The following is a 27,856-nucleotide window of genomic DNA, read 5'->3' as shown; positions in this document are numbered from 1 at the left end:
CAGAGCTGGAAGTGATTTAAGGGTTTGCTCAAGGACCCTTCAGCAGGGTGAATGAATCATGAGTCATTATCACAGTGAAGGACAATTTCTACACTCACTACACCAATCTGCTTCCCTGTTAGTATGAGCTGTTATCCTGAATAATGTGTGCACTCACAGAGATTGTGAATAATCCAAATTAGCTGTATTTCACCATCCTTTAATCAGGCATGAAGCATAAACTGAGCGTGTGAAAACTAGTCAGTGCGATTTTCTTTTTTTCTTTTCCAGACGACAAATGATCCAGCCTTTTATCATTAAAAATGTAGATGTTATTAACCCACTTTCAGGCATCTATTGTGATTATATGTCAACTCATTTTTTCAGTGAACAGGCCCTTAGGTAAAAAAGAGGCCATCTACAGCTGATATTTTGTCCTGTAGTTAAACTAAAATGTTAATTACCTTACAAATATATGAAAAATTAATGTGAAGCTGCCAATAATGTATGCTGTTTCCGTATGGGGAAGAAAAATAGGTACAATCTTGTGCTTTTGGTTTCTTTGGATTATAAAATTAGACAGAATTCAATATTCATTTGTTTATCCGTTTCCTCAAAGAGAATGTTTTTTATTATAAGCTTGCTTTCCTCTCTAAAAAGAAACCTGAATTTAATGAGAGAGATTTGTGTGCTTTCAGGAGGAAGCTTTGGAAATACGGACAGCAGTGTTTCATAACAAGGAAAATGAAATGGCAATAGATAGGAATGGAGACATAAGGTCATTTTTTCCATGGACTGCTTGCAAAGGGCTATATGAGTTCACTTCAGAGTCTTTGCAGAAGAGAGAGGTTCGTTGTGGTTTTACAAACACACATTGATGAATTTATAACAACAATATTTTTATTCTGGTTTTCAGCTCAAAGTGTTTCTTTCAGGGCATTGTAAAAGAATCAGCACCCTCCCGGCTCAGCCAGGAATTTTATCAAAGATGTAACCTACGATCTGAGCTTGAGACAGCGCTACGAAGAAAGAGCTGCATTGCCCTTTCCACCCGTGCCCTAGAATTGTGACCCACATATTTGCTCACACACTGCCTTAGGTAATTGCATCTTTTCCTGAGCAGCAGCACACAATAACAGGCCGGGAATAATTCGGTGATTCATTTAGAATTGTTGAAAGAATGTAATTATGAGGAAATTTGAGAGTAGCTCAACCTGGTGAAAGGATGTTTGTTTTAAAGGTCTGCTTTCTTATTGAAAGGATGCAGCCACCCACAGTGAGGCTGTGCCGTGTGGTGAATGTGTAATTACAAGGCACTTTGGATAAAGTATGCCCAAAATCACTGACAAATGTTGTTGTGTAACCATGAAAAGTAAACACAGAATGAGTGAAAGAAACCTACATAAAATTGTACTGAAAAAGGATTAAGTTCACTGCACACTAAAAATTATAAGACAAATTCATCTGTTATTAGTTATTATTAAGTATTAAAGACAAGGTTTAGAGGATATATGAGCAGAAATTGAATATAATATTCATATCTATCACTAGTGTATAACTGAAAATAAGAATCATCTTGTTTTATGACTTTGCGCCGGCAGAGGCATTATGTTTGTGTGTTGTTTGTCCACAAATGTCTACGTGGACTTATTGATGAACTTAGTAGATTTTGGTGGTCATAGGTCAAAGGTCATTTTGACCTTCTCCATCGCAATCTCATGAATGTGATATCTCTAGAAAGCCTTGAAATATATATATTTTTTTAATTTGGCACAAACATCCATTAGACTCAGGCATAAACTGATTAGATTGTGGTGGTCAAAGGTCAAGGTCACTGTGAGCTTGCATCTTTCTCATTCTCATGAATGCTGTATCTCAAGAAGGCCTTGAGAGAATTTCTTCAAATTTGGTGCAAACATCCCACTTTGAGTCAAGAATGAACTGATTAAAATTTTGTGGTCAAAGGTCAAAGGACAAGGTCACTGTGACCGCATAAAACAAGTTTTCGGCTATAACTTACAAAGTCATGTGCTAATTATGACAAAATTTCACACAAATGTCTAATAGGATAAAATGATGAAGTGATGACATTTTATATCCCAAAGGTTAAAGGTTAAAGATTTGGTCAGAATTGGTGACTTGTTCTTTGGTGCCCATCCTCAAACTGTGCTGATGGCATAGATATTCTGTGTTGCAGGAGTAAAGATGTGTGTAAAGCAACCCTGTTTTGTTTTAAACTGTAATTGCAACTTGACAGGTTCGCCGAGGCATACAACTGTGAGGCGATAATTCTGGTTATTACCTTATGAGCTGTTTATATCTACATACATGGAGCGGGCCCTCTTACACGGAGTTAACCATGTTGTTATACAGTGGCCCAGATCAGATAAACCAAACACTGGCTCTATATTGGGCTATTTGTGTTTTGGCATTGGCCACTGGAGTTCTCCTACAAGCTTGGCACACAGGAGTTTAAAGTTTAAGCCCTGCAACCCCTACACAGTACACCTTTGATTTTGTCTATAAAGTGCCTCCAATCACATTTTAATCAGAGCCCAGAACTGATGTCTTCAGATGACCAAAGTGTCTGATTTGTAAAGATAAAATGAAAAAATATTTTATAGCTAGATTCAGCAAATGTCTATGTCTGTTGTTTTTGCTTGAAAGGTTAACTGATCATATAAAGTCATTTTTGATTGACTGATTATTTGACCTATAATGTCAGCACAAAAATATAGTTTAAGTACATCATCCAGGATGTTTACATAAGTGCAGTTATGAAGAACATGGGGAAAGGGCATGTGTTTTTTCCTGAATGCACAGCAGGTGAGGATATGTTAAACTGCACTGTGACAGGATTGTCCGGCGGGTAAAGCTCAGTGAGCGCGAGAGTTCAGCTGTTGCCCAGGGGAGGATTAGTGTGAAGCTGCTGTTTGGTCGAAACGGACAGCGCTCGTGGGAAAACACTGCTGAGGAGGGGCATGACGATTAGTTTCTTTACTGGCCAGTGCCTCCTTTTTCCATTGGGTACTCAATGGAAGAAAATGCTGTTTTGGCCGAGAATGTCCCCAAATAGTCCCATCTGTGATTTTTTTTTTTTCTCCCCCAGTTTCCCTGCTCAGCAGTTGGATAACATTTGAAGTTGTAGTCAGTGCTCCTCCACCTACTGTATACTGAGACTCAATTCAATTCAAGTGCAAAATGTCCTTGACCTGAACATTGTGTAACCAGCCAACTGTTAGAATGGACTGAAGAATGGTTATGTAGAAATGAGACACCATTTCCGGTAATAAGGAGATTTTCTGTAGTTGCTGCAGGAAGAACATCTGCTGCCGATGTGATGCTCTCAGAAGAGTTCAGGAGTGTGAGGCATTCACCCGCAATGTCTATCTTTCCAGTTTTAAGTTTTGATCATGTACTTATTTAAAATAAGGCTTTATTTGTTACCTCATCTTCACAGGAGATTATGTACCGTGAATCAAAGTGCTTGTTTTTTGTTTTACCTATTCTGATTTTCAGACCAATCTGCTGCATTTCATCTACTTAGGATTCCTTTTATTTGTTATTTGAGACATTCTTTATATCAAATATGTTTTGATATTAAAAGAAAAACAAGGAGATATTACTTCGAAGCTGCAACAGTAAATTATCTCCGTAGCCCATCTTTCAGCCCAGTAATAAATCATGCATCACTGCTGTGTACAATGTATTGAGAAGATTTAGGCTGTTATAATGAGGAATCAAAGCATACAGCGAGAACGGTTGCCCGCCACTTTATTAATATTAATCAGACTAACAAATGGGCTTCTGAGGTGTGCATGAAAAATCTCCTGGACCAGAAGAAAATGGAAACCAGTGGCTTGATGGACATAGCTGCCTTGGTTGGGGGGAAAGTAGACACCACACATTGTTACCATGGGAACACAGAGCGAACAGCAGTGCCACAGTCTAATTAATGACAGTCAGTGCTTCAGCAGAGGGCCACGATGACATCATCAATACCAGATCACAGATGTAGCTGGAGGCAATATGGCTTAGTGTCGGTGTGATTATTAAAATAATCCAGTTTTTCCACTGAAGTAAAGACGAGCAGTCTGGACAGAGGTAAAGGGTGTGAAGCCCTGAACACTGAACATTTATTATGTAGTGAGGCCTGCTTATGAGCACTAAATGTCATCTCATCATCCAATAGCATGACCTACATAAGAGCAGAACTAATCTCTATGTAGGCGGATGGTGAATAATGCAGTAAAATGTGGGAGATCTTTATGAATCTTAGATGTCTCACACTTGTTGCTTGCTGGCGAAGCATTTCACTTCAGAATGATTCCATATCATCATTCTGGCACTGTTTGCTTTCTTATCTTTGTTTTGTGTGTACAGTGTGTAAGCTGTCATATGGCTGAGTGGATGACATGAGACAAGATGTTTAAGATGTTTTTTGAACATCATTTAATTAAAAAAGCCTCTATTAGTTGACTTTGTCATGTTATATAACAAGTGGTAGCTGTCTCTGCATTAGTATGCCATTAAACCTTTATGACTTTAAAGGTCCAGGGTGTAGGATTTAGGCAATTTCAGGGAGTAACTCGTTACATGGAACTAGTATGTGTAATACATTCAAAATAAATGTAATTGTAATCAGTTACAATTACTGAGAAAAAATATATAATAACATTACATTTACTAATCAAAATGTCTGTAATGTGTGTTTGTGTTACATCTGAACATATTCTTTCAGGTAAAAAGCATTTATGTACAATAAAACATTCATTCTGCTGCTTTGCGTGTTTTTTGCCATGCAAGAATGACTTTTTTTTTTTTCTTTTTTTTTTTTTTTGGAAAACATCATGAAAGCCATTGGAACAAATTTGAGTGCAACGCCACCAAGGGTAGGATGGCTTACAAGGAGCTGTCTCTACATTTAGACATTCATTTGGCTGTGTGGGCACACATTTTGAGTGTTGTTTTTGATTGGTTCTCTTACCTGAATCTGCGCCCCCTCTCTCAGTCAAATCAATGAACATTGCACTGAACGACCTTTGTTTGCCACACCTGCAACCAAGCCAAGTCGGGCGTCCGACGGGTGTTGTCAGACAAGAATGCCTTTCAGTGCAGAAAATTCATAATGATATTTAACTTCTGAAATCAGACAAGGGCTCTAACATCACTGTACAATGACTTGTACAGTCACTAGTTTACCAGCGGTGAAAATGCTGTATACATGGAAATGTTCGACGTTAAACCTTTACCTGTTATGCTTAGTTTAAAACATTTGCTAAAAAAGTAATCAAAAAATAATTACTTTAAATAAGTTACATTACTTTGATTCTTCATTCATGCATTATCGTAACCGCTTATCCTGGTACAGGGGCACATTCACACAGTACAATTTAGAGTTGCCAGTTAACCTAACTTTGGACTGTTGGAGTAAGCCAATCCAGAAAAAACCCACTCTGACACAAGGAGAACATGAAAACTCCACACAGAAAGGCCCCAGCCGGCTGGTGGGTTCAAACCCAGAGCCCTCTTGCTGTAAGGTGCCAGTGCTAACCACTGCACACCTCTTCCGTCCACATCACTTTGATGAGGTTATTAAAATACTTACATAATTTGTAACATTTTTAACAGGGTAAGTGGTAATCTGTAACCTACTACATTCCCAAAGTTGCCTTCTTAACACTGGATTAAGGGGGATGTATTGGCAGGAATGGAATATAATATTCATAGCTATGTTTTCATTTGTGTATAAACACATCAAACTACTAATCATTGTGTTGTTCTTACCTTAGAATAAGCCGTTTATATGTACATACAGAGCGGGCCTTCTTCCACAAGGTTGGCCATGTTTTTTCCACAGTTACCCAAAACAGTCAAACAAAACACTGGCACAAGACAGGGCCATTTGCGTTTTTGCGTCAGCAACCATAGTTCTTCTACATGCTTGGCACTTGGGAGAAGTTTCAGTTGGTTGTAATCTGCAACCTCACTGTTAGATGTCACTGAATCGTACACGAGACCTTTAAAGGTACCACATATTTATTAGGTGAGATATTTATGTAACAAAACTTTAAGTGCTTCTTTATGGTATCCATGAAGGCTAGCAGTAGGAAGTCTGTGTACTATAAAATGTTCATTTGAGAGTTTCAGAAATTATTTTGTGTTATTTTTTATTTATTTTATTTATATTTTGTGTGTTGTGTTATTAAAGAACCCCTACTATCAAGAGACAATGCAAACGTGTTACAATCCCTACTACTATTGGTAAGGAAAATCTGGCATGTCAAACTCAGAGGTCAGAGTTTTTAGAAGTTTACCTCTCATCACCCCATGGAGCAACCATGTCCCTCTGTGGTCTAATTACAGGCTCTGTCTCTCTTTTTCCATCACTTATTTATCATCTGTCTTTTGTTTTTGTTTGTCATTTCTGTGAAGCACATTGTATTGCATCCATCTGCATCAAATGCCTTCAATTAAGTGTATTATTATTACATTTCTAGCTCTTGTAAACTTCGGTACTTTCATGTTGGCTTTTGGTTTTCAAGATCTGACAGCAATGTAAACCAAGTCAAATCCCTGTATCTGACTTTTTTTGGCATGCATTCCTACACTTGATGATCAAAGCTGTGTTCAAATGATGGTACAATTTTATAATAGTTTACTTGCTTGCTGAGTCCTACTTATTTATTTATTTATTAGATTAAACAATGCACACTTTAAAATCTGCAGATTGTGTCAGGATAGAGTCAGAGGAGACATTAAAAGGTCCAGTGTGTAGTACTTGGCAGAAATGGAATATAATATTCATAATTATGTTTTCATAAGTGTTAAATCATCTGATACTAATACTTGTGGGTAAGAGCCAGGGAAAGAGCCTGCATACAATAAGGAGCAGGTCAAACAAACCAAGTTTTCAGTTGGTTACAATCTGCAACATTACAGTGATGCCACTAAATGCATCACGCAAGACCTTTAAGAGCTTCTTGTCAGTTAGGTTCTCCCTATCCTTATTGTCCTGCTCATGAAAAAATACTTTGCTATTTCACAGTAAAATGAATTTTACAGCGAGTCCTGGTTTCCTCTTGTTATTGCTGTGTTTCGATAGGGTCTTATCATTATCAAAATGCTAGGGAATATATTGTGTTGAAAGAATTTTGTTAGAACTAAAGCCTCAAGAAACTATTAGGGTCAGTTATAATCCAAGCATAATTAGATTTAAATAATTGAATAAATTAAACTAAATGGAAGAAAATTAAATGTGCCAACATGGACTTACATTATAAAAAATCAAATTTGCTTGTATGTTTTAATGTAAGTAAAGAAAAATGTGATTGCTTTTAACTCTGATTTCCTCAGCAGGACTGCCAGCAAATAAATGTTGGTTGAGGCACAGTAGGATACTTAATACAAATCTGATCTGGTCTGCTACAAGAAATCCAGGAAAGTTATCACGATTAAAATTTAAATGATGACTATTATTAACTTATAATCCACATTCAGCTCAACTGCAAACACGGCATTTGATGCCATAACCACAAATGATAGTTGTTTTGCTGGAGCTCCTGTGTTGCTGCTGACAGTAGAAAATGTGTTAGTAACACATTTGACACTAGTTGCAGGCTTACTGACACATGCATGGTGGGTAATTTCATACTCTGTGTATTCACTAGGACAGCAACAACACTGCAGATAATTGAATGGAATATTCTTGTTTCCGGTCTTGGTTTACACTGGCTGACAGCATCATTTGTAGAGTCTCATTGTCTAGGTTGAGTCACCACTGCCGTATACAGTAAATGATGTTTCGTTTTTGACAATTTCCTCATTTGTGAGGAAACTGCTGTCCACCTGACTTTCATGTCATTCAGACATGAGAGAAACTGGGACAACTATTGCAATTACACGGTGGGAGCTCCACTCAGAAACAGCTGACGTTGGGAATTGAATGCACCCAATGTAGTGCCTGGTGGCCCCGCAGTGTTCGGTCTGGCTAAAGTGTTACATGCTTGAATGTTTCAGCACATAAGATTTGTTTCCGTTCAATTTGGTTCAGTTTGTTACACATTAGAATTGTTAGTTTCCCGTTTCTATTGTCAAAAGTTGTTGATGGTACCAATAGAACTCTTCCATTCTGCATGTTTTTTCCACACCCTCTGTTGAGGTACCTAACACACTGATCTGATACTAAAAGGTGGAACTAGAAACATTGCAGTCCGCAGATTGATCCGGAGATCTGTCCCCCCCCCTAGAATAATTTGAGACACAATTAATAATTTTTGAACAATGCAGTAGCACAATGTAAGCGGTGCTTATTATAATCGCGCAATAATGTGCTATTTAAATCTTAAAAGATTTAGTCCCCCCCTCCCATTCCTAGTAGTGGTATATCCCACACTCTTTTCAATGGGCGGGGCTACTTGGCAGCAGTAGCAGCGTGTGGCTGGAACCGCTGTCCACATCGCGCATCGCAGGGTAAGATGTTCACTCACACAGACACAGTTTAACTTACACAAGTTACAACACATCCCATTTACTGTTACAACAAGCCCCAGGCCCAGGCTGATAATATAAACTGTCTGCAACATTTCTCCTGCATTGTTCAAAAGCCTACTCAATTACGAGTGCTGCTAAGCTAAAAGCTAATGATTAAGCTCAGAGTTTAGTGATAGTCAGAGAGGACAGGAGAGAAAGAAGAGGGAGAGGACAGGACTAGAGCAGTCAGTGGCGGAGCGGCTCGTAGCTATGGGTACCTGTCTGTAGGCTCTCCACCTGTCAGTGAGACATGAAAGACGTGCAGTCTAACAGATGAGGAGCGGTCATTACGTGCGACTATTACGCACGGTTGTGACGGAGCATAGCTATGGGTACCTGTCTGTGGGCTCTCCACCTGTCAGTGAGACAAACATGAAAGACGTGCAGTCTAACCGAGCAGTCATTACGCGCGACTATTATGCACGGTTGTGAGGTGCGCAGTGGCAGATCTGACAGCACACTGTTTATAAACCAGTTTACCCGTTTAATTGCAGGAAATGTTTGGTTGTTAAGCCATTTCTCATAAGTATAGACATTCACTCTGCCTGTTGGAGAGATAGAGAGAAGATTAAAGCGTCAAATTGCGGTAAAAGATGCTGTATAAAAGACAGGCTACAACTTTTTTTCCTTGTCCCCCCTGGAATTATTCTCTAAAACTTTACTGTTTATTGTCCCCCCCAACAATGAAATGGGATTTTCGCCCCTGAATACAGTGAGAGCTGGAAGGAGCAGTGATGCAGATACTACCATCTGGTAACAACCCTACCTACATATGAGTACTGTGTGTGGTGTAAACACTAAACAGATCTATGGTTTAGGTACATGTCTGTACGGGTAACATATAGGGGTGGGAATTGCCAGGCTCCTCGAGAGTCGATCTGATTACGATTCAGAGAGCAACAATTTGATATGAAACGATTACTGATGCATCACAAAGCATCAACATTTTTGACTTCTATACATGATTTATTTTTCTCACTATGTGTGTCACTGTGCACTGTATTTGTAGTAATCCATAATTAAATTAACAGAAGAATTTACTTGCCTACAGTGTGGCTTTTGTCCAGGTCCAATTCTCCTTCAACCTTATATGGAAATTGCTTCCATACCCAAGCTTTTAAATCAGCTGGATTGTATCCATATGCAACTCCAATCCAAATGTAACTAGATGTAATAAGTTACATTACTTTGATGAAGTAATTAAACAGTTAAAATACTTTTTAAAATACAATTTTGACAGGGTAACTAGTAATCTATGACCTATTACATTTTAAAAGTAACTTTGCAAACACTGGTGTCCAGTGATTGCATACTGTAGTATTTCATCAAAAATAGTATTAAATTACTACATACTGTTGTATAGTAAATGGTCCACAGCCTTTTTATTTTAAAGTTAAATGTATTCATTAATTAATTTGAAAGCATTTTGCAATCTACTGCCTGTATGAGCATAGTATAATGAGGGGGAGGCGGAGTGCACTGCTGTTTTGATGCTGAATTGTTCACGTCTGCATCACGATGCATCTAAGAATTAATTATTTTACCCACCACTACCCCCTCAGTGTACTACACTGAAAGTGTTTGGTGTAAACGTGGCATACTTCGCAAGTAAGACATCTGGCCTCAAATTCTGTATGTATTGTGGAGCAGCCACGGTGAGCAGTGGTGAGACAGTGGAAATTTGCTTCTAAAGTTAGTTACCACTGACAGTTAAGTGCTATCACCTCAGTACAAAAAGATTCAAAATGCCTTTGAGGACACATATATGTAATCATGGGTTTATGAAGAAGGTGTAAGTCACAGAATGGCTGTACTGTTGTGGCTCCAAGTCTCACAAGCTGGTTAAAATGGCATCATGCTGGTACCACATCATAAGCCAAATCAGTCATCGAAACCTGGACTACTACAACAGCTGCAGTCTGAATCAACTGCGGGAAAGTGTGACTCATTACACGAAGATGGCCATTGAAACAAGTGGTCTGCAAATGTAGCATTGCTATAACTGTGTCTTGAGCCCATGGACGTCTGGAGAGAAATTCTGGTCCTAAAATGTCAAATAATGAGGACTGGCAGACGCAGAGGCAGCCATTTGGTTGGCTCTGATGTTGAAATCTCATACCCACAGACTGTTTTCTGTTTTAAAAAGTAATATTGTAAAAAGCTATAAAACACATCCACAGGGAACCATAAATACAGAACACCAGATAAAGATTTTTGTGTCTCCTGTGCAGCTCAGGTTGAATTGTGCACACAGTATTTAACATTACTTTATATTATATATTACAGCTTATCCTTGATATTTTTTGCATGTGCTTGACGGGGATACAGAATATTTTAAATCTTATAAATGAAATGTTCAAAGAGCAGGCTAGCGAACACTCGCCCTCTTCATTATGTCTAATCGGGAACATGCACTTAACTTTTTCTGATGTCATAGTCTGATGTCAAAGCAGTCAGTTGTCACATGCTCTATTGTCTCCACTCTTCACTCACATGACAACTGGCCTTGATCATAAGACCACCTATAATAAGGGAAACTCTTCTATGCAACCTAAAACGTCCAACATGAAAAGGAAAGGATGTTGTAAGATTATAGGAGAGATGGCAGCATCAAAGCTTAGTTACAAAATTGTCTTGTAACAGCACTAAGGCTTTGTCTAAATATCAAACAGCCTGACAGAAGTACACGTTTCTTATCGGAAGTCTGTCAGACACAACTAAGTCAATACAGGCCAGAGGGACAAATCCTTTAGTGTGATTATCATCGTGTACAAACAGCTTATCAGCTGGTGTCCTGGTGGATCAGTGTCATAAGAGTTATAGCATGAACACCGATGTTCTCGGTTTGAATCAGACTCTGGATCATTGCAGCATGTCAGCCCCCACACTCAGTGCTTTTTCAAGAGGCTGAGAGGAGTGGTTCTATGAATGGCAGTGTCAGTCTGTCGGTCGGTCAGTTGGTCAGGTGTTCCACCACTTTGTTTCGGACTGAAATATTAATGGATGGGATTGCCATGAAATGTTGGTCAGACATTCATGAACCCCAGAGAATGAATCCTAATGACTTTTCTCCCAGTGCTACCATGAGATAAGGTCCATATTTATAATTCTGAGTGAAATGTCTCGACAGTTATTGAATAGATTGTCAAGGCATTTGGCACAGACATTCAATTGCCCCTTATGATGAACTGTAATAATGTTGATGATTATCTGACTCATCTCCCATCAGCCTCTGCTACTTTTTTGGTTATTGCTATTCAGCTAATTTTAGCATGCTAGCACCTTTAACATGACATGTAATCATGATAAACATAATACTTGTCAACCTGTTAGCATTGTCAGTGTAATCAGGCCAGTTTTATTTATATAGCCCAACATCACAATTTGCGTCAGGGGGCTTTACAGTCTGTAGCATACAATACCCTCTGCCCTTGAATCCTTGCAGCAGATGAGGAAAACTTTCCCCAAAATTTAAAAAAGGAAAACAGAAGAAACCTCATGAAGAGCAATTAAGAGGTATTCCTCTCCTGGGCTATACAGTAGATATAGTTTGTAGAATAGAATGTAACAGCATAGGCGATCCAAATGAAAAAAATGATACAAAGAACATGAACATTAACTGTATGCAACCAAGGTAAGAATGTTGCCATGCTAGAATTAACATACAGCTCAAGGCACTGCTGCACAGTGTAGCCTCACAAAGCTCTTAGCGTGGCTATAGACTCTTAGTGTTGTTCCACTGTAAACTATTAAGAAAAAAAAAGAAAAACTAATTACACAGCTTTAAAATTAACAGTTTCATCTATTGTGGAAATGCCCTTCTCATCATTCTTCTGTTTTCTAAGAAGTACATTAGACTTTCGAAATTCAGACTGAAAAGACTCAGGGTCACATATTTAGCATCTGTTCAAGATTGCAAATGCTTCTGTTCAGATTTTGTTATTTTCTCAGCAAAACACAGTACCACAGTCAAGTTTGCTGTGAAAATAACAAAACAGTAATCTACCATCTAAATTCTGAAAATCAATTATCACAGCCAAATGACAGTTAAAATCAGTAGTAGGGGGTTCCTAGCTTTAGTTACTCAAAACAAAACTGTGTTAATCCACTACATGACTTTTCTCCAATTGTTGACATACTCTGTAGTCTCTGTGGTGACTGCGTAATTAGATTAAAGGTGCAGTCAGCAATTCTAATCCAATACGCGTTTTGTCAAATTAGGGGGTTGGTTAGCTGTCTGTTCTTAGCCTGGGAACCAGATGAATCTGTGAGCTCATGTTTCATTTGCTTTCCCTCCCATTCAGACAGATTTCAGCTGGTGTGGGCTGGGCTGGGCTAATCAAACCATTTATTTAATATGATACAGGTTTGACACAATGATTGACATAGGAGCGTCACCAGCCCAGATTTGAAAAGTCACACGTCACACATTTCGCTTCTCTGATTTGATGTGCTTGCAACCAGTCTGCTCCATCCAGTGCAATGCACCAGGCTCATGAAACTCAGATCAAACTGTCAAACTACGTAGCGCTGATCAAATATTTTCTGTTACTGCATTGTTTATTTCCTGTCTCAAATTATTTCAGAGATACATTTTAGTGAACTGTTTAGCTGTAATTACAGCAAGTTTGTGACCAGACTGCCATTTTCTTTGCCGCTTAAAAATGGACCAAGCACCATCCCAACTTGCATGTGTTGCTTAGCACTATGTCACATGTTTCATTGCTCTGAATGGTTGTAAGTCTATGGAATTGCCTCCAGGGGCATTTTGGTTTGCACCTGTTGATAACACCCCGTGGAAATTGAAAATAAACTGAGAGGTTCCAGACTACCTCACATTTGGATGTACTCTGATGATGCCAGGGTAGTCCAAATCTGGTGTTCATAAACAGCCCTGGCACTGTACATGGGAAACAAACAAAGTTGGACTGAGCCCCACAACACTATTCCAACCAATCAGCAACAGGAGGCGTTTGCGCTCGTAAACAGGACAGGGGAAAGACCATGGATGTATAAAGAGAAAGGCAGTGGGAGCGAGAGAGATGGTAAATCTGGCACATGCTAACATGCTTAACTTCACATTGAATATTAACAGTCTTTCTCCAGGATCACCAACTCCCCCTTTAACTGTGGAATGATAAACATACTGACGATTGTGACAATCAAAAATAGATTACCTCCCCATTATCTCCGAATAGTCTTAAAGTTTATAGATTGTCTTAAATACTCACTTTCAATTGTTTTTAGAGTTGTTAACACATGGACATATGTCTGCATCTGTGGCCATCTCTGTGATCATTTGACAGATGCAAAACATTTGGCATTGGTCCATTATGAGCCCTTGAAATTAGTCATGCAGACTGCTGACCCACATTTGGGACTTCAGCTGAGGGAAAAGGCAACAAGGAAGTTGTAAAAAACAAAAAAAAAACATAGGATGTGGGGAAGTACTTGAGGGAAAAACAAATAGCCTTTGGCTTCTTGTTTTGCTTATGAATTGTCATCTTTTTATTGGGCCTACAGTTTCTTTTTTTTTTCCAGAATGCAATAACTGGTTTATAAACTTTAACAGGGTCAGACAGGCTAATCTGCTCTGTCTTGCTGGAAGGGAGGAGACACCATTTCCCCTCACCTCTTCTACATGTGATTCATACAGTAGACTGACAGGTCAATTCATGTACATTTCTCACGATGTCAGTCTCTGACTTTTGCGAGTTAACACCGGGCTTTTCTCTCTGGATAAATGTGGACATAGCCTGATAGATTATAGGCTACTTGTCATGCTTCCATGGCCAAGTGGTATTAGGCTTCACTTCAGACCGTACCATTCACACTTCTACACCCGCGTCACACACATTAATTACACATATAGATCAGTCTCGTTTACACTAGTCTAAATGACATGTAGTGGGGGGCTATTATGCATTTAGCACGTGTTAAAGATTACAATCAGCCCCCTCCTCCCGGTCACTACAGGTTTCTTTCGGTTGTGTTGCACAGCCGACTGCTTATGCTGCTGCCGTCGTTAGCCGAGTATTGAGCTACCAGCTGACCTACTTTCTCTGCTCTCAGCCACTCGGTCCTGTTTACAAGCCACTGCCAGCGGAGGATGTGGAGTACAGTGCCTGGAAAATAGACGGACACAGCCCGCAACTAGCAAAGGGACCACGGACGGGAAATTTGACCGTGTGTCGTTGATAAATTAGGGCTGCCAAAGCCACGGACAGCTCACCGGCGATTAATAACAGCGCGTTATTAACTTAGGCGTTGTTATGCAATTTAACGCTTTCAGTGCGCTCGCCTGGTCAGTCTGTCGCTGGTAGTTGCGCTCGGCTGCTATGCTTTAGTTTCCTTTAAAAAATGACTAGATTGATAAAAGTTAAGCGTGGATCTTTCTTTCTGCTGGGGAGCCCCTTTCAAGGTACGTGAGATTTAATTAAAGCTTTGAGTTTCGCGTCACGAGCGCTGAATGTTGTCATGTTGCTGCCACTCGCTTACTCTGTTCATACCATCAAAGTTCACGAGTGGCCTCTTTGCAAATTAAAGGAGAGGGGGTTGACTGCATGATGAGCCCCTTTCGAGATTTTCTACGAGACCCAGACTGCGCAGGCTGAACATATACAGTGTTTGATCAAACACAGGAGTCTCCAGCGTTACACATACACAGCGCTCTTGAATGCTGCTTACATGTTTTCGGCTCACAGTCATCAAGTGCCCTGGTTACAAGGTTGAAATAACCTATTTTCCTCCATTGAACCCCTGCTGATGACATTCATGGCAAAACACTGAAAGGATTTTCGTCATTGTCTCCTCTAAGACGTCAGATAGCAAAAATGTTAAATGTCACAGGAAAAGAAATTCTTAAATAATTTCTCAGCGGGCTTAGGTCAGGCTGATGTTACCCAACCTGGCAGCTTTAAGTCTACTGGAGTTCACATTTCTCTGACTAACTCACTGTTTTCTTGTTCACAAAGCATTTTGGCTTCTTATTTGCAGCTGACGTATCCTTACAGAGAAAGAGAGAGATTTCCTCTGTTTGACCGGGGGTATAGTGTGGCAGAATAACTTATTTACTATAGGCTGTACTCAAAGTTAAAGGGTCATTGAGTGCACTCATGGGCCTTCCCGCTGTTTGTCATTCGTAGGTGTGTAACCAATAGAAGTATTTCCTGTTTCCTTATCACTTAAGGGAAGCTTTACCTATAGCAGAGATCCTAACTTAATTTAGAAACTAACCATATGTTTTTACATGTTCAGATTTTTAGCCACTTTGAATTTTCGTTAATGTACACACCTCTGTATATGCAAATAATACTGTATTGATGGGTTAATATGATGATATAAGCAAAGGACCTGCAGATACATTTGTGATCACATATGTGTTGGACATACTTGGTGAGTTTATCCATTTGTAAATAGCCTGCATTTTAATATTTAACTACAATAACTGTCCTCTGGGGAATTTAATGAGTTAAGGGATATGATTTCATTTATTTACATGCAATATAAGCTAAAGCAACCAGACCTAGATACATGTCAAACCAGACATTTTCAGTTTGGCTGTAGCTAAGCTTGTCCAGACCCAGTTAATGTTTACTTGACAGCTTGGTCTGTCGGCTCAAAACCAGATGCAGGTGGAAGTGGTCAGGCAGTGTAAACTTTTACACCAGCAGACAGTAGCAGTCACTACCCCAGAGTCTGTGGTTGGATTAGTATCTTAAAGTAATCTAGAGGCATAAGAGCAGCAAAACACTGTGGGCCCTCTGGCCGGAATACCGTAGTATTTTTACCAGTGGGGTAACAGCGGGGCTGGTATTGTTTTCACCTTGTGAGTCTGTTTGTGTGTGTCGTTGTGGCAGAACGTGTTCCTGGTGACATCCAATGTTGAGGGAACTACCAGTGAGGCAGTTCTGAGTCATTAACCAGGGGTTATGTCTAGTGTTGCACGGTATACCGGTACTAAAATAGTACCGCGGTACTAGAGTATTCCAAATGGTACTATACTGCATTTGGAAAATACCGGTACTTTGAAACTGATTCAATTCATTAATTATTAATGTTATTATAATATATAATTATTATTTTACTAATTTATGCACACAAACGCCTTTCTTGTTCCTATTGGAGCACAGATTGCGCAAGTGGTGTGTATGACAACACCTGTATCAACATTCGCAGCTGGCGCACGTGAAAAAAGACAAGAGAAAGTCTGCCTCGCAAAGGGAGACAACACGTTACACCCCTACTATTTATTGTTCTAAAGGTTTGTATTCAAAAGGACTTTTCCTTAGGAAAAGTACCGAAGAGTATCAAAAAGTATCGAAATTCATATTGGTATTGGTACCGAAACAAAGATTTTGGTATCGTGACAACACTAGTTATGTCTGTCTGTCTGTCTGCCTGCTTGTGGACAGATTTTATCACCACAATAGCGTCACAACCATGTGGCAACCTCCAGGGCTGAAAAATGAAGCCAACACGAAAGTGCCAAAACCTAGTTCTTTGAATGGCCACTTGAAATTGGCTCCAGAAGCCAGTCAGTCCCCATGTTAAAATGCCCAATTTTACAGCAGAAATAAACATGTTTACAGCCTGGTGCAAAAAATCTGTTTTAGTCTATATAGCTAATTTCAACATTCATGACAAGTGCATGGAGGTGAATTTTACATAACTAATCCATTTACATTTTGCGTAATTAAAGGCGGCTGCTTTGAGTCATGGGCTGTCTGTCAATAATGTCCTTAGCTCTCAGTCAGATCCACCTCCTCGCTCCTCCACAGTGCCAACCACTTGCCCAAATACGGTCACTTCGGGGTCCAAAAAACCAAGATGGTGACCGCCATAATGTTGAACTCGAGGCTTCAAAATGGTACTCAACAAACCGATGGGTGATGTCATGGTAGCTACAGTATGTCCATAATTTTTACTGTCTATGGTCTCAATTGCTCAAGATACAGTCACGAAGTCTGAGCAATGGCGTGGTAGTAGGGGGGCAGAAAGGAGGGAAGGGGTCACTGGGACTCCCACTTTAAGCCCCTGGCCCACATTTGTTTTAAGTCGCAGATCACTGTATCGCTGATGGAATGATCCCATTGCAAGATGGTCGCTAGTTGTAGAATGTTGTCGGCTGTCAGAGCTTGCAGACTGCCTTTTCTCATTTGCAGTCTGTTCCTATTCTTGTGTGTGTGTGTGTGTGTGTGTGTGTGAGAGAGAGAGAGAGAGAGAGAGAGAGAGAGAGAGAGAGAGAGAGAGCAGGTGAAACATTAGCATGATAAACCTGGTGAAAAAGTCCCCTCTTGATCGTATTAATCATCAGCAGCACTTAATGGGTGGATTTGATTTGAATGGATGATATTTCAGGGAGCAGATTTTTTACAGAACCACTTTCAAATAAGCAGAATTTACAATTCATAACTAATGGCTTTATGAGTTTTTGCTCTATAACTTATCATGGTAGGACATGGCAGAATACAGTCAACAACAATAAAATTATTATGGCGATGATAAAGATAAATTTTATTGTGAGCTTTTTACTGCTTTGCTCAATAACTTAGTAACTGTTAATGGAGCCATTATTTACATCTTACCCAGTTTGTCTTTTGCGGAAGCAGACAGGTTAGTTTGCTTTTGGTCTAAAGTCGTGTTGTGTATTTTAATGGTTTTGATAATCAGACATGGTCTGTGGCATTTAAAGTGTCTGTTTTGAAACACCAAGAAATTGAAAACTGCTACAAGTGTCAGAGCTGGTGATATTGGCTGGGTTTGAACTTTTTTAGTAATAATACGTAAGTTATATGAGTCACATATAATGACCATTTCTGCTTTGATAAAAACAAAGTGACGATGAGCTCAATATCTATTCTATATTAATTATGTTGTGATAAGGCTTCTGGAAAATCAATTGAGAAACTGGACAGGCCTGTTTTTGGCTGATCTTTGCTCTTATTCTGCTTCATGATTTTAAAATAACTGAAAGATTTGAAAGGCAAACAATGTGTTAAGCTGTCTGTGTGACATAACTGTGTCAGATCTGAAGGTACCGCTCAGTATGCTATGCATCAAATGACAGTATGTGCATGCCATCAATATGGGAAAATCTATGCAATTTCACATGTGGCAGGAAAATCATTGCAGCTGCAGTCGTTACTAGCTGAAACTGACAGACTCGCCGGCCACACCTCAATCACTGGTGCCAAACAGGTATTTTGTCTTTGACAGCTTGAGGGAAATTCTGCTGTCAACATCTTTCATCTGTACCCAGGCCTTCAACGTACAAGCCATTATTATCGTGAAGTTACCGGTGGTATCAAAAGCAAACCTGTGTGCTTTAGATGTATGATCCATCATCAACTAAGAGCTAGTTGTTGATAATCTTTGAATGAGGATCTGACAGATAACATGACTTTATTGTATTTTTTTTATTTACAAGATGACAGATAATATGTTCAAAGAGCTGCACCATTGTGTGCATGAATCAGTAAAGAAGTAAAAATGAAGAGGGAGCAAGGGCTTTCAAGCTATCCAGAGGATTCCATCTTATCGACACAGCATGGAAAAAAATATGTTTTAAAATCTACAGTATACTAGTGACGTTTGCCTCAGGAAACCTAAGGAGTACAACATTATATGCCACAACAAGCTATAGGGTGAGGTGTGAGGCTCAGCTGTGGCAGCAGAGGCTTTTCCTCCATTAAACTTTAAAATGAAACCAACACTCTCTTAAGAAAGACACCATTATTCTTTTGTTTGTTTGTTTGTTTGTTTTGTTTGGAAGGTTATGTGCAATAATGAAGTAAGTTCTTGTCAGAGTAATAATCTCCATCTCCGTTACAGCCTGTTTACATTTAGCCTTAACCATGAACTTGAACTTCAGTGTACTGACTAGTGTCAGGAGTTCAGGTTGCTTTAAATACCCACAGGCACAAGTGTAACTGGACTCTGGTGTTTTTTAGCTGTTTAACCTCAATACATGAAAAGAATGCAGGCCGATATGTGAGGTTTCATTTTACACAGCTTTGCGGAGTGACGTATACGATAAGGTAAAGCTGCATAAAGTGATTCTTGATGCACCTAAAATTGCATATTTTCAGTCAAATTTCCATCTAGGCAATTTAGAGTATCAGTTAAATTGAATTATCAATATTTTCCCCCTTTTCTACCAAAAATATGCAGTTTTTTTTAAACATTGAAAATCCCACTAAAATAGGCAATAGAGCTGTGAACATGGCTCTGCAGTTGACGTTTAGGCCTATGCTCTTTTTTTCCCTGGGGTGTCACATTCAATGTCAGGAATGCGCCGGAAAACAACCTTGCTCCCATTTTTTTCCCCAGTGCCTACTCGCAATATTGAAGCAAGCGATGAATACCTGATAAAATACCTAAAGAGTCATTTCACATGGGATTAAATGTCGATTGTAACCTTTCTAACTAAAGACAAAAGCCAGGTATTAGTGGGTTTTAGTGGATTTTTTTGTCCAGTGGGAAACTGGGTTTTCATTTGTTTTATGTTTCTCTTTTTTTCATGTTTTTTTCATGATGATTTTAGCTCCTCTATCAATATTTCAGGAACTTTATTGGATTGAGGAGGTTTCAGTCTCTGTAGCACTGTAATCTGTCTAAACAGTAGTTGCTGGCAGTAAGCGAGGACATCACTGCAGTAAATGCAGAGGTTATGGCTGCTTTAGTGTTTACCTCAGTGACAGCAAATGTTTTTCTTGCTGAACATGAAAAGAATGTCATGATCAATTCAGGAAACATTAAAAGCTGAATGGCCCAATTAAATAAATAGCTTGAATTTTCTACAACAATTTAGGATTGCATTCAGCTAAACATCCTTGAGTGCAACGCTTCTCCCTGCTTTCTTTTCTAATGGGTTTGTGTGTGGGTAGGAGAGGAAAGGAGGAGATGTTGGGTTTGTTAACATGAATTTAAGACTCATGGAAAGGTGTGTTTTAATTGAAATGTTTTGTGCAATTGTGCTAGTTCCTACCTTCGTGTGCATCACAGATGAGTGTGAGATTATAAAGGACATGAAAAGCTCAGTGTTAACATAACAAAACTATTCATTCAGCAAACCAAAAACAAAATGCCAGCTTGTAAAAATGTTAACTTTTCCCCAAACAATGTCTAGGCAACTAAACTAAAGGTTAGGAAAAGATTGGGCACATTGAGACTACAGAACTATTAGAGTATGATTGAGGTTAGTTAATGTAAAACACTTTGAAATGTTTAAAATTAGGTAAAGACTATATGTATGCCTCAAGACTGCTGACATGAAGTAGGAGAAGTGGATGTGAAACTGGGCTTTGTGTGTTTAAATTAAACACTTAGTACGTCCACCCACATAACTTCCTGCATTGGAACTAAATCCTGTCAGCCAGAGTAAATAACAATTGCAAATTAATTGCATGTGAATGTAATCTATTGAAGAAATCAAGGCCGCTTCACAGTCAAAGCCTTTCAGTAGTGTCTGCTTTGTGCCATGTCTGATTTCTTTACATTCAGAAGTGTATTCTGACCCATTTGATTTTGGTGTGTAACAGAGAAAATGTGAATCAACATATGAGCTTGGGTTACAGAGTGTAAAGAAGCAACCAAAAAGAAATTGTAGCTTAATAATTGAATGTAGTGCCAAACAGGAATTTGGATCCTGAAAGGATTTTACTGTGTTATATAAAGCGTGAAAGTAGAGAGTTTGTGATGTGGAAAAAATTAGCAAATTTAAAAAAAAAAAAACAGCGATTCTGTTATCTGTTGAATTAAAAGTAAGAACGGGAACATATGAGCATAACAAAAACTGTGAACAGCAGGGCCTGGTTTGAAGGTATAAAGCTGTATTTAGATTTGACATGATTTAGCCACAGGTCAAAGAATCAGTGAGGTGCTTTTAGCTGAAAGCCACAGTTGATAACTTTTATGATAATATATGTGTTGCATAGCTGAAACTGTCAGTATATTCTGAAAGAAGTACACAAGACAGATAATCTGCGTAAAAAAGATCTCCCTTCTTTTCCTACTGCCTCTAATGGCATTTGCTAGAATCAGACTGTTCACCAAAAACAACCAATCAAAGTTGAGCTCTAAAATGAGAAAGTTTTTGATAGTTGACCAAGCACCGCCCACTGACCAGACAAACTTTCTCATTTTACAGCTAAACAGTACACTAAAATTCTGAAAACATTTGGGATGAGAAATAGGCAATGCAGTCACAGAATCTTGATTCATATTTGATCATTGCTGCCTAATTTGACAGTAGGACTGCAGTTTCCGAGCAGTGATTGACATGATTGACTGTGATAGGTTCAGCAAATATTCTAAAAAGTTGTTCTTGTGGGGTTTTTTTTGGTTTTTTTTTTAAATAAAAGGTACCAGCTGTAGCTTTTAACAGTGGTCAGTTTTGGCATATCATCTGATGTAGATTGTATAAGACATTAGAGGTGTTCTTAACTTTCCAAGTCTGGATTTTAAATCGGATTATATCTCCTGATAGAGCAGGAATTTCAGAACTTCAGTGAAGGTGCAAATCAAAGATGGAGTCCCTAGTAAACAGCGATATTAAACATATGTATTTGCCATTAAGACAATTTATATATGTATAATTCAGATGAAAAAGGAGGTTGCGCATCAACAGTGATAATACTCAGAGTGCTAAACCCAAAAATCCAATATAATCAAAAATGTAAAAATGGTAGCACATCTCATATTGCCAAGTTAAGGAGGCGGACAGTGTACTCACATTTGACTTCTTTTAATGGCTCACATCAAAAAAACAAACGCTAATGCGCTTCGGCACATGGCCTTCTTCAGAGCGTTTTATATATGTATACTTTGGTTTATTCTTTAGAATAACATTTATTGTCTAAGTTTGATCCTTACACATTATCAGCAGTTTGCAGTATCAGATTCTTCTATTACTCCTTTCTAAAATCCGCTGGCTGTTACTGGCTTGCTTCTTCCTCCTCTTATGTTGCACCACTTGAGAAGTGTCTTGAGCCGCAGTGCCCTGCTTCGGCACTTGAAATGTATCTTTTTTTCCCCCCTTGCACATCCTTTCATCCATTAGCTATACCTGCTTATCCTTCAGAAGGCTGCAGGAGGACTGGAGCCAGCTGACATTGGGCGAGAGGCGAGGCACGGGCTGGATAGGTCACCAGTTAATCACAGAGCAGACACATAGCGGAGACAGAACCATTCCTATTTATGTGGACAGATTAACATGTAATGCATACAGTTGTGTGATGCATAGATTGTATAAAATAATTGGCATAGCCATTTAGACGTCGCTCATAGGTTTGTGGACCAAAATTGTTTTGTGTATCAGGCTGTAAACATGTTTATTTCTGCTGTAAAGGTAAGCATTTTAACATGGTGGTCTATGAGGATTGACTTGCCTCTAGAGCCAGCCTCAGATGGCCATTTTAGGAACTGTAGTTTTTTTTGCTCTTCCTTGTTGGCTTCATTTTTCAGTCCTGGAGGTTGCGGCTTCAAGTGGAGAAGGGGGATATTGAAACCTAAGATAAAAAAATTCTACAATTAAATAACTCAGTTTCAGTATTATAATGTTTTTCTTTCACATTACAAAAGGACACAAGACTCTGTCAGCTCAGGCTAGTTTAAAGTAAAGTACAGGATGCAGTTTTTGTTAAACAGAGAGTTGTACGTTTTATAGGATAGTCAGTTATTTAGGGTTGCACCACATCACTCTGAACTTTCCACAGAAGTATTCCACCTCTGACAATGGGTCTCATTTTGATTTGAAATCATGGAAAATGCAATGATGGTAGTTTCCCCAGGGGCTTCTTGTGTACATTACCCAGTGTAACCCGGACAAACTCAGACAAATACTGACTGTCTGAATACACATCACCTACTAACTGTAATAATAACCTGGATATAATTGATATATAATGTAAGATATTTCCAGACCACAAAACCATGAGCTAATTTAATCAAGGCTAAAGGAAAGAAGTGTGTTTAGTTTTCCTACTGGAAACATGACCATTTAAAGTGGCTGGGAGTAAAACAACTTTGTTTCTGTGACTATTTCAGTCAGTTGAAATTTGGTGACAGAGATGACGTGTGTTCTGTTAACCACATAAAAACTGTATGCAGACAATTTATTAATATCTGCAATCAAATATAGTCATATGTTGTTTCATTGCCGCTGACCAAGGCTCCAGTGTGTGAGCTCTCAGTTTGGTTTATAATAGAAGTGTCTGCTCCGTGTTGTTTAAGCTTTACACAGAGGATGTGAAGGAGGTGACTGTTCTACACTGTTTTTTATGCTGGGTTATCAAAAGAGGTTTTTGCCTCAGACGTTTTCTAGGTCAGGGGAGCTCCTCCTGTGCAACAACACTTCTTTAGTGATGAGGCACTGTACTCAGGTTTAAGCTTAGGATTGCTAATGCGCTTTACATTGTATTATTAATGGTTATCCAGCAAAACACAAGACCTGTTATAAAAAAAAAAAAAGAAATTTTTGCGCAGATGGATGGAAGATCTTCCTGTATTTAATGCATGTCTCAAAGAAAATACTTGCTCATGTTATCATGCCGTTTTCATCCTCAACAGCTTGGCCACATACGGGATGCTGTAATCAGCTTTTTCCTCTGTTTTAACAGGATTTGGCGTTTCTTTGGTGGACTCGAGGAGGTGGTGGGCAACTGGTCCACGGTAGGTTTTTCCAAAAGAGTGTTCAGACGAGGTCAGCGCGGATGGGACTTATAAGACTTCAGAAAGGGCCTGGTTGGGAAAAGGAGTGAGTATGGACAATCTTTCTGACTTCGGGGGCCCCTGTCCATCCAGCCGCAGGGAATGGGAGTGAGTAGAAAAATTTAACTTTGCAATCTTAAATGTATTTCTGTTTCTTACGCAATTCTTTGTATCTACACATTTTATATGTGCAAATAATTCTTCAACATTTGAGTCATTCCTAATAAAGATGCTACATTAGTTCATATAAAGGAGGAAAGAAACCTGAGCTGAGATATGTCTGCATGTAAATGTTATGAAACATGCATTGGAGACCCCATTTATTCAGCTTTAACAGGCTTCTCATGTGAGTCCAATTCTAACATGATGATAAGATGCTGATGTATTCAGCCTGGAATAACTTGGCTTTGAGATCAACATTTTAAACAGCTTCCTTTATGGATTGTAACCATTAATGGGTAAAAGGTTAATTATTGGTTAAACATTAAAAGTATCTAGACTACAAAATGCATGTTTTACCTTGGTGACATTTTTATTTAAGCAATACATTTTGGCTATTTTTAATGCACAAGTATTAAAAAAAACAAATGTTTTTTATTTATGAAACACGTTTCTTCACTATTGAATTTCTACCATCATTGCCTGAACATTGCCACTGGCTTCTTTTGGCTCGCTGATAATATAGACAGGGTGTTCAAGAGGATTTAATATAGTTTTTGTAATTTTCTCCTTAAAATACCTTCTTTATCCCTCTTTTTCTATCACTATTATATAGTACATTATACTAGTTCAGTGGTTGGCAAATTTGGATGAGCAGCATCAGAAAAATGTCTGTCTAAAAAATGGCCACACATACTTTTCTTTTCATAGCCGCTGAGCAGTTGTTCAATGTGTTCCAGAGATCTATTATTATTCCTGTGAAATGAATTGCAGTAAAAAAAGGGAGCTGAACTGCTGGTCAGAAAGTCTGAAAAGATGTTTTTCAGTCAAACTATGGCAAAGTTAGTGCTGAAGAGAAATGGATGGGAATGTGGGTTGACTCTGGCTTAAGGAATAAAATGATAGGAGACAAATGGATGGGTGAAAGTGATTTCTAAGAAAAATTCAGTGAACTCTTCCACAGTTTTTAATTGTCAATATAAAACGCACAACTGTAAAAAACACATTCTACAAATTAATTTAGTAAATTTAGGCTCTGAACAATTGAAGAAATCTGTGCCATGCACATTGCTTAACCCCCCAGCTATATTTTGCAGTGCCATCTGCAAAGCACAGAACATTTCTCACAGATGTGATCAGAGCACTTACATCTGTAAAGGGTAATGAAGCATTTTAATGAATCACTTTGTGGCTTTAATAATATTGATCTAACACACTCGCACACAGAATTTGGAACACAAGCACACCTCTAAACTTTTCCTTTGCTTGTTCTTTGTTTTACCGGTAGTCTCCATGATGCACTGTATATCATGACAATGAATCCCCTCTTTTTTTCTAAAGGCATTATGCAGTACAGTTCATGTATTAATGTAGCATTGCATGATTGTTTTATGCTCTGGCCACAACAATAAACCAAATCACTGCAGACACGGACACCATATTTTCATATTATTATATGATCATACCTCATTACCAATACATCATTTTTTAAATTCAGTTTTATCTATACAGCCCAAAACTACAAATCCTAAATTTGTCTCAGGGGGTTTGACAATCTGCTCTGGAAACAACACCCTTTATCGTTACACCCTCAAGGCAGATAAGAAAAAACTGCCCGAAAAAATTATAGAAACTTTAATCACATAGTAAATATACATCTCTAGCCAATACTACCATGTAAGTATTGTCTTATTTCAATGAATAAATAAAAGACAGGGCTGTTATTACAGTCTGTATATGCAATATGCACAGAGTTCTACACAGGCCTAAAACTCAAACCTGAACCAGAAGCTTTATTTTGGCTTCTTAATCTATAACTGACTATTAGCATTCCAGGCTAATGCTACATTCTTTATCTTCTTCTTGCCTACAAGCAACACATGACGTGTGTGGATGCAGATAATTGGCACAGTTAGAGAAAGAGAGAAATTTCTCAACAGATTGAAGTAAAAAATAACCAAACCCAACCTGAGCCTGAAGCTTTACACAACAAAACACTTGGAACCCAACTCACACCCAACAGGACCCGTCAAAGTGTTTGAGGTGTAGTGGCACTCCTTGAGATTGCGTACGTGTGGTTATAGTAACATGCACAGATTAACTTGCTACTGGCTGTATTCAGGCTAAGTTTAATATCAGTGTGGTTGTTTTCACATACCTCAGTGCTTTATGACTTTATGGTTATGTCTTTTGCCATTAATGAGCTTGTTGCAGTATATTAAAGTCCAGTCCAAGTTTGTCTGACTCATAGAAGACATTTTACATATCATCATGAGTGTTAGTCGTAACATGTCATTTTGCTAGTATGATGAGGCAAATGTGTCTGCTGTGAAAAGATGTCTTGGTTAAAGCATCAAAGAAACTACATTTACTGTGTCCCTCCCTGTTTTTCAGCACCAACAGCTGCGTGGATGATTTGATGGATGAAGATGAGAAAGACAGGGCAAAAAGGTACTCAGTCTGGTGTTTATGTTTGTGTTTGTGTGTCTGTCAGTTTGGACGTCTCTCTGACTGAACATACAGTACGTTACATATGTATGTGTCTTCCTCTGCTCCCTCGGGAAACTTGCATCTTTGGTGTTTTTAAAAGAACTAAATTAATTAAGAACTAAATTTCAGTGTCACATTATGGTTAACAATGAAGCCCATAAAAGTAGAGGTGTATTTGAGTGCGATATTAGATTAAAAAATAGACATAATTCAGGTAAAAATGCATTCACAAGTGATGATTTCTTTTGTCACCTCTTGCTCCTGCTTCCTTTCAGCTGTCATATATATAATGTAATATTCCTCACATTTTTAGAGAAAGGTAGATTCCTTCTTAATAGAAGAGCTCCGGATGTAATACTTAATATCTGGTGTCTGACCATGGGAAAGTTTTTTTTAATTAATATATATATGAAAGAAGCAATTTCTAATCTCAACAAATGAAATTTGTCCTCGATCCTCCCAAATACCTTCATTGATCCCTTTGATGAAATGTGTAGAAATGAATTTATATAAACCTCAAATGCACTAAAATGGTAGATGTTCTAAAATATTTTGGCTCTTTATAATTCCAGATTAGTTGATATTAAAAGAGCTGTCTCAAATCATAAGCATAGACTAATGGGCATAGCTACTGTGATGTCACCCATTAATTTGTGGACACCTGTTTTGAAGCCTCATTAGGCATTATGGCTGCCACCATATTGTGTTTTTTGGAGGCAGAAGTGACCATATTTGGGTGAGAGGGTGAAGCTGTGGAGGAGCAAGGGGTGGATCTGACTGACAAGCTGAGAACACCATCGACAGAGTGACTGCTTTGAGTGACAGTCTGTCACTCACACACTGTTCAAAGAACTGCAGTTTTTGGCACTCTCCAGCCCTGGACATTGCCACATGATCACAAACTTTATCCTTTCTCTTATTTAAGCTGCATTATTCACTTATGGACACAGAGGATATACAAAACAAAAAGACAGACACAGACGTA

At 38.6% G+C, this 27,856-nt stretch overlaps 1 protein-coding gene across 5 annotated transcripts in view; it reads left to right on the top strand.

The window, feature by feature from the left end:
- Window positions 1–27,856, top strand: part of npas2 (neuronal PAS domain protein 2) — a 63,859-nt gene that overhangs the window by 9,312 nt on the left and 26,691 nt on the right. For 2 of the 5 annotated variants that reach the window (XM_049591680.1, XM_049591683.1), the window contains exons 1-3: window positions 14,267–14,932; window positions 24,132–24,330; window positions 26,776–26,832. In XM_049591680.1, the coding sequence (XP_049447637.1) occupies window positions 24,275–24,330; window positions 26,776–26,832 (113 nt within the window). In that variant the 5' untranslated portion in view covers window positions 14,267–14,932; window positions 24,132–24,274. Of the gene's footprint in view, window positions 1–14,266; window positions 14,933–24,131; window positions 24,331–26,775; window positions 26,833–27,856 lie in introns of those variants that run through there. The other 3 variants (XM_049591682.1, XM_049591678.1, XM_049591679.1) reach the window with 3 other exon arrangements.

Source organism: Epinephelus fuscoguttatus, linkage group LG12 (assembly GCF_011397635.1).
Source record: "Epinephelus fuscoguttatus linkage group LG12, E.fuscoguttatus.final_Chr_v1".
Lineage (NCBI taxonomy): Eukaryota > Metazoa > Chordata > Actinopteri > Perciformes > Serranidae > Epinephelus > Epinephelus fuscoguttatus.
This window is presented reverse-complemented; position numbering and strand designations above follow the sequence as displayed.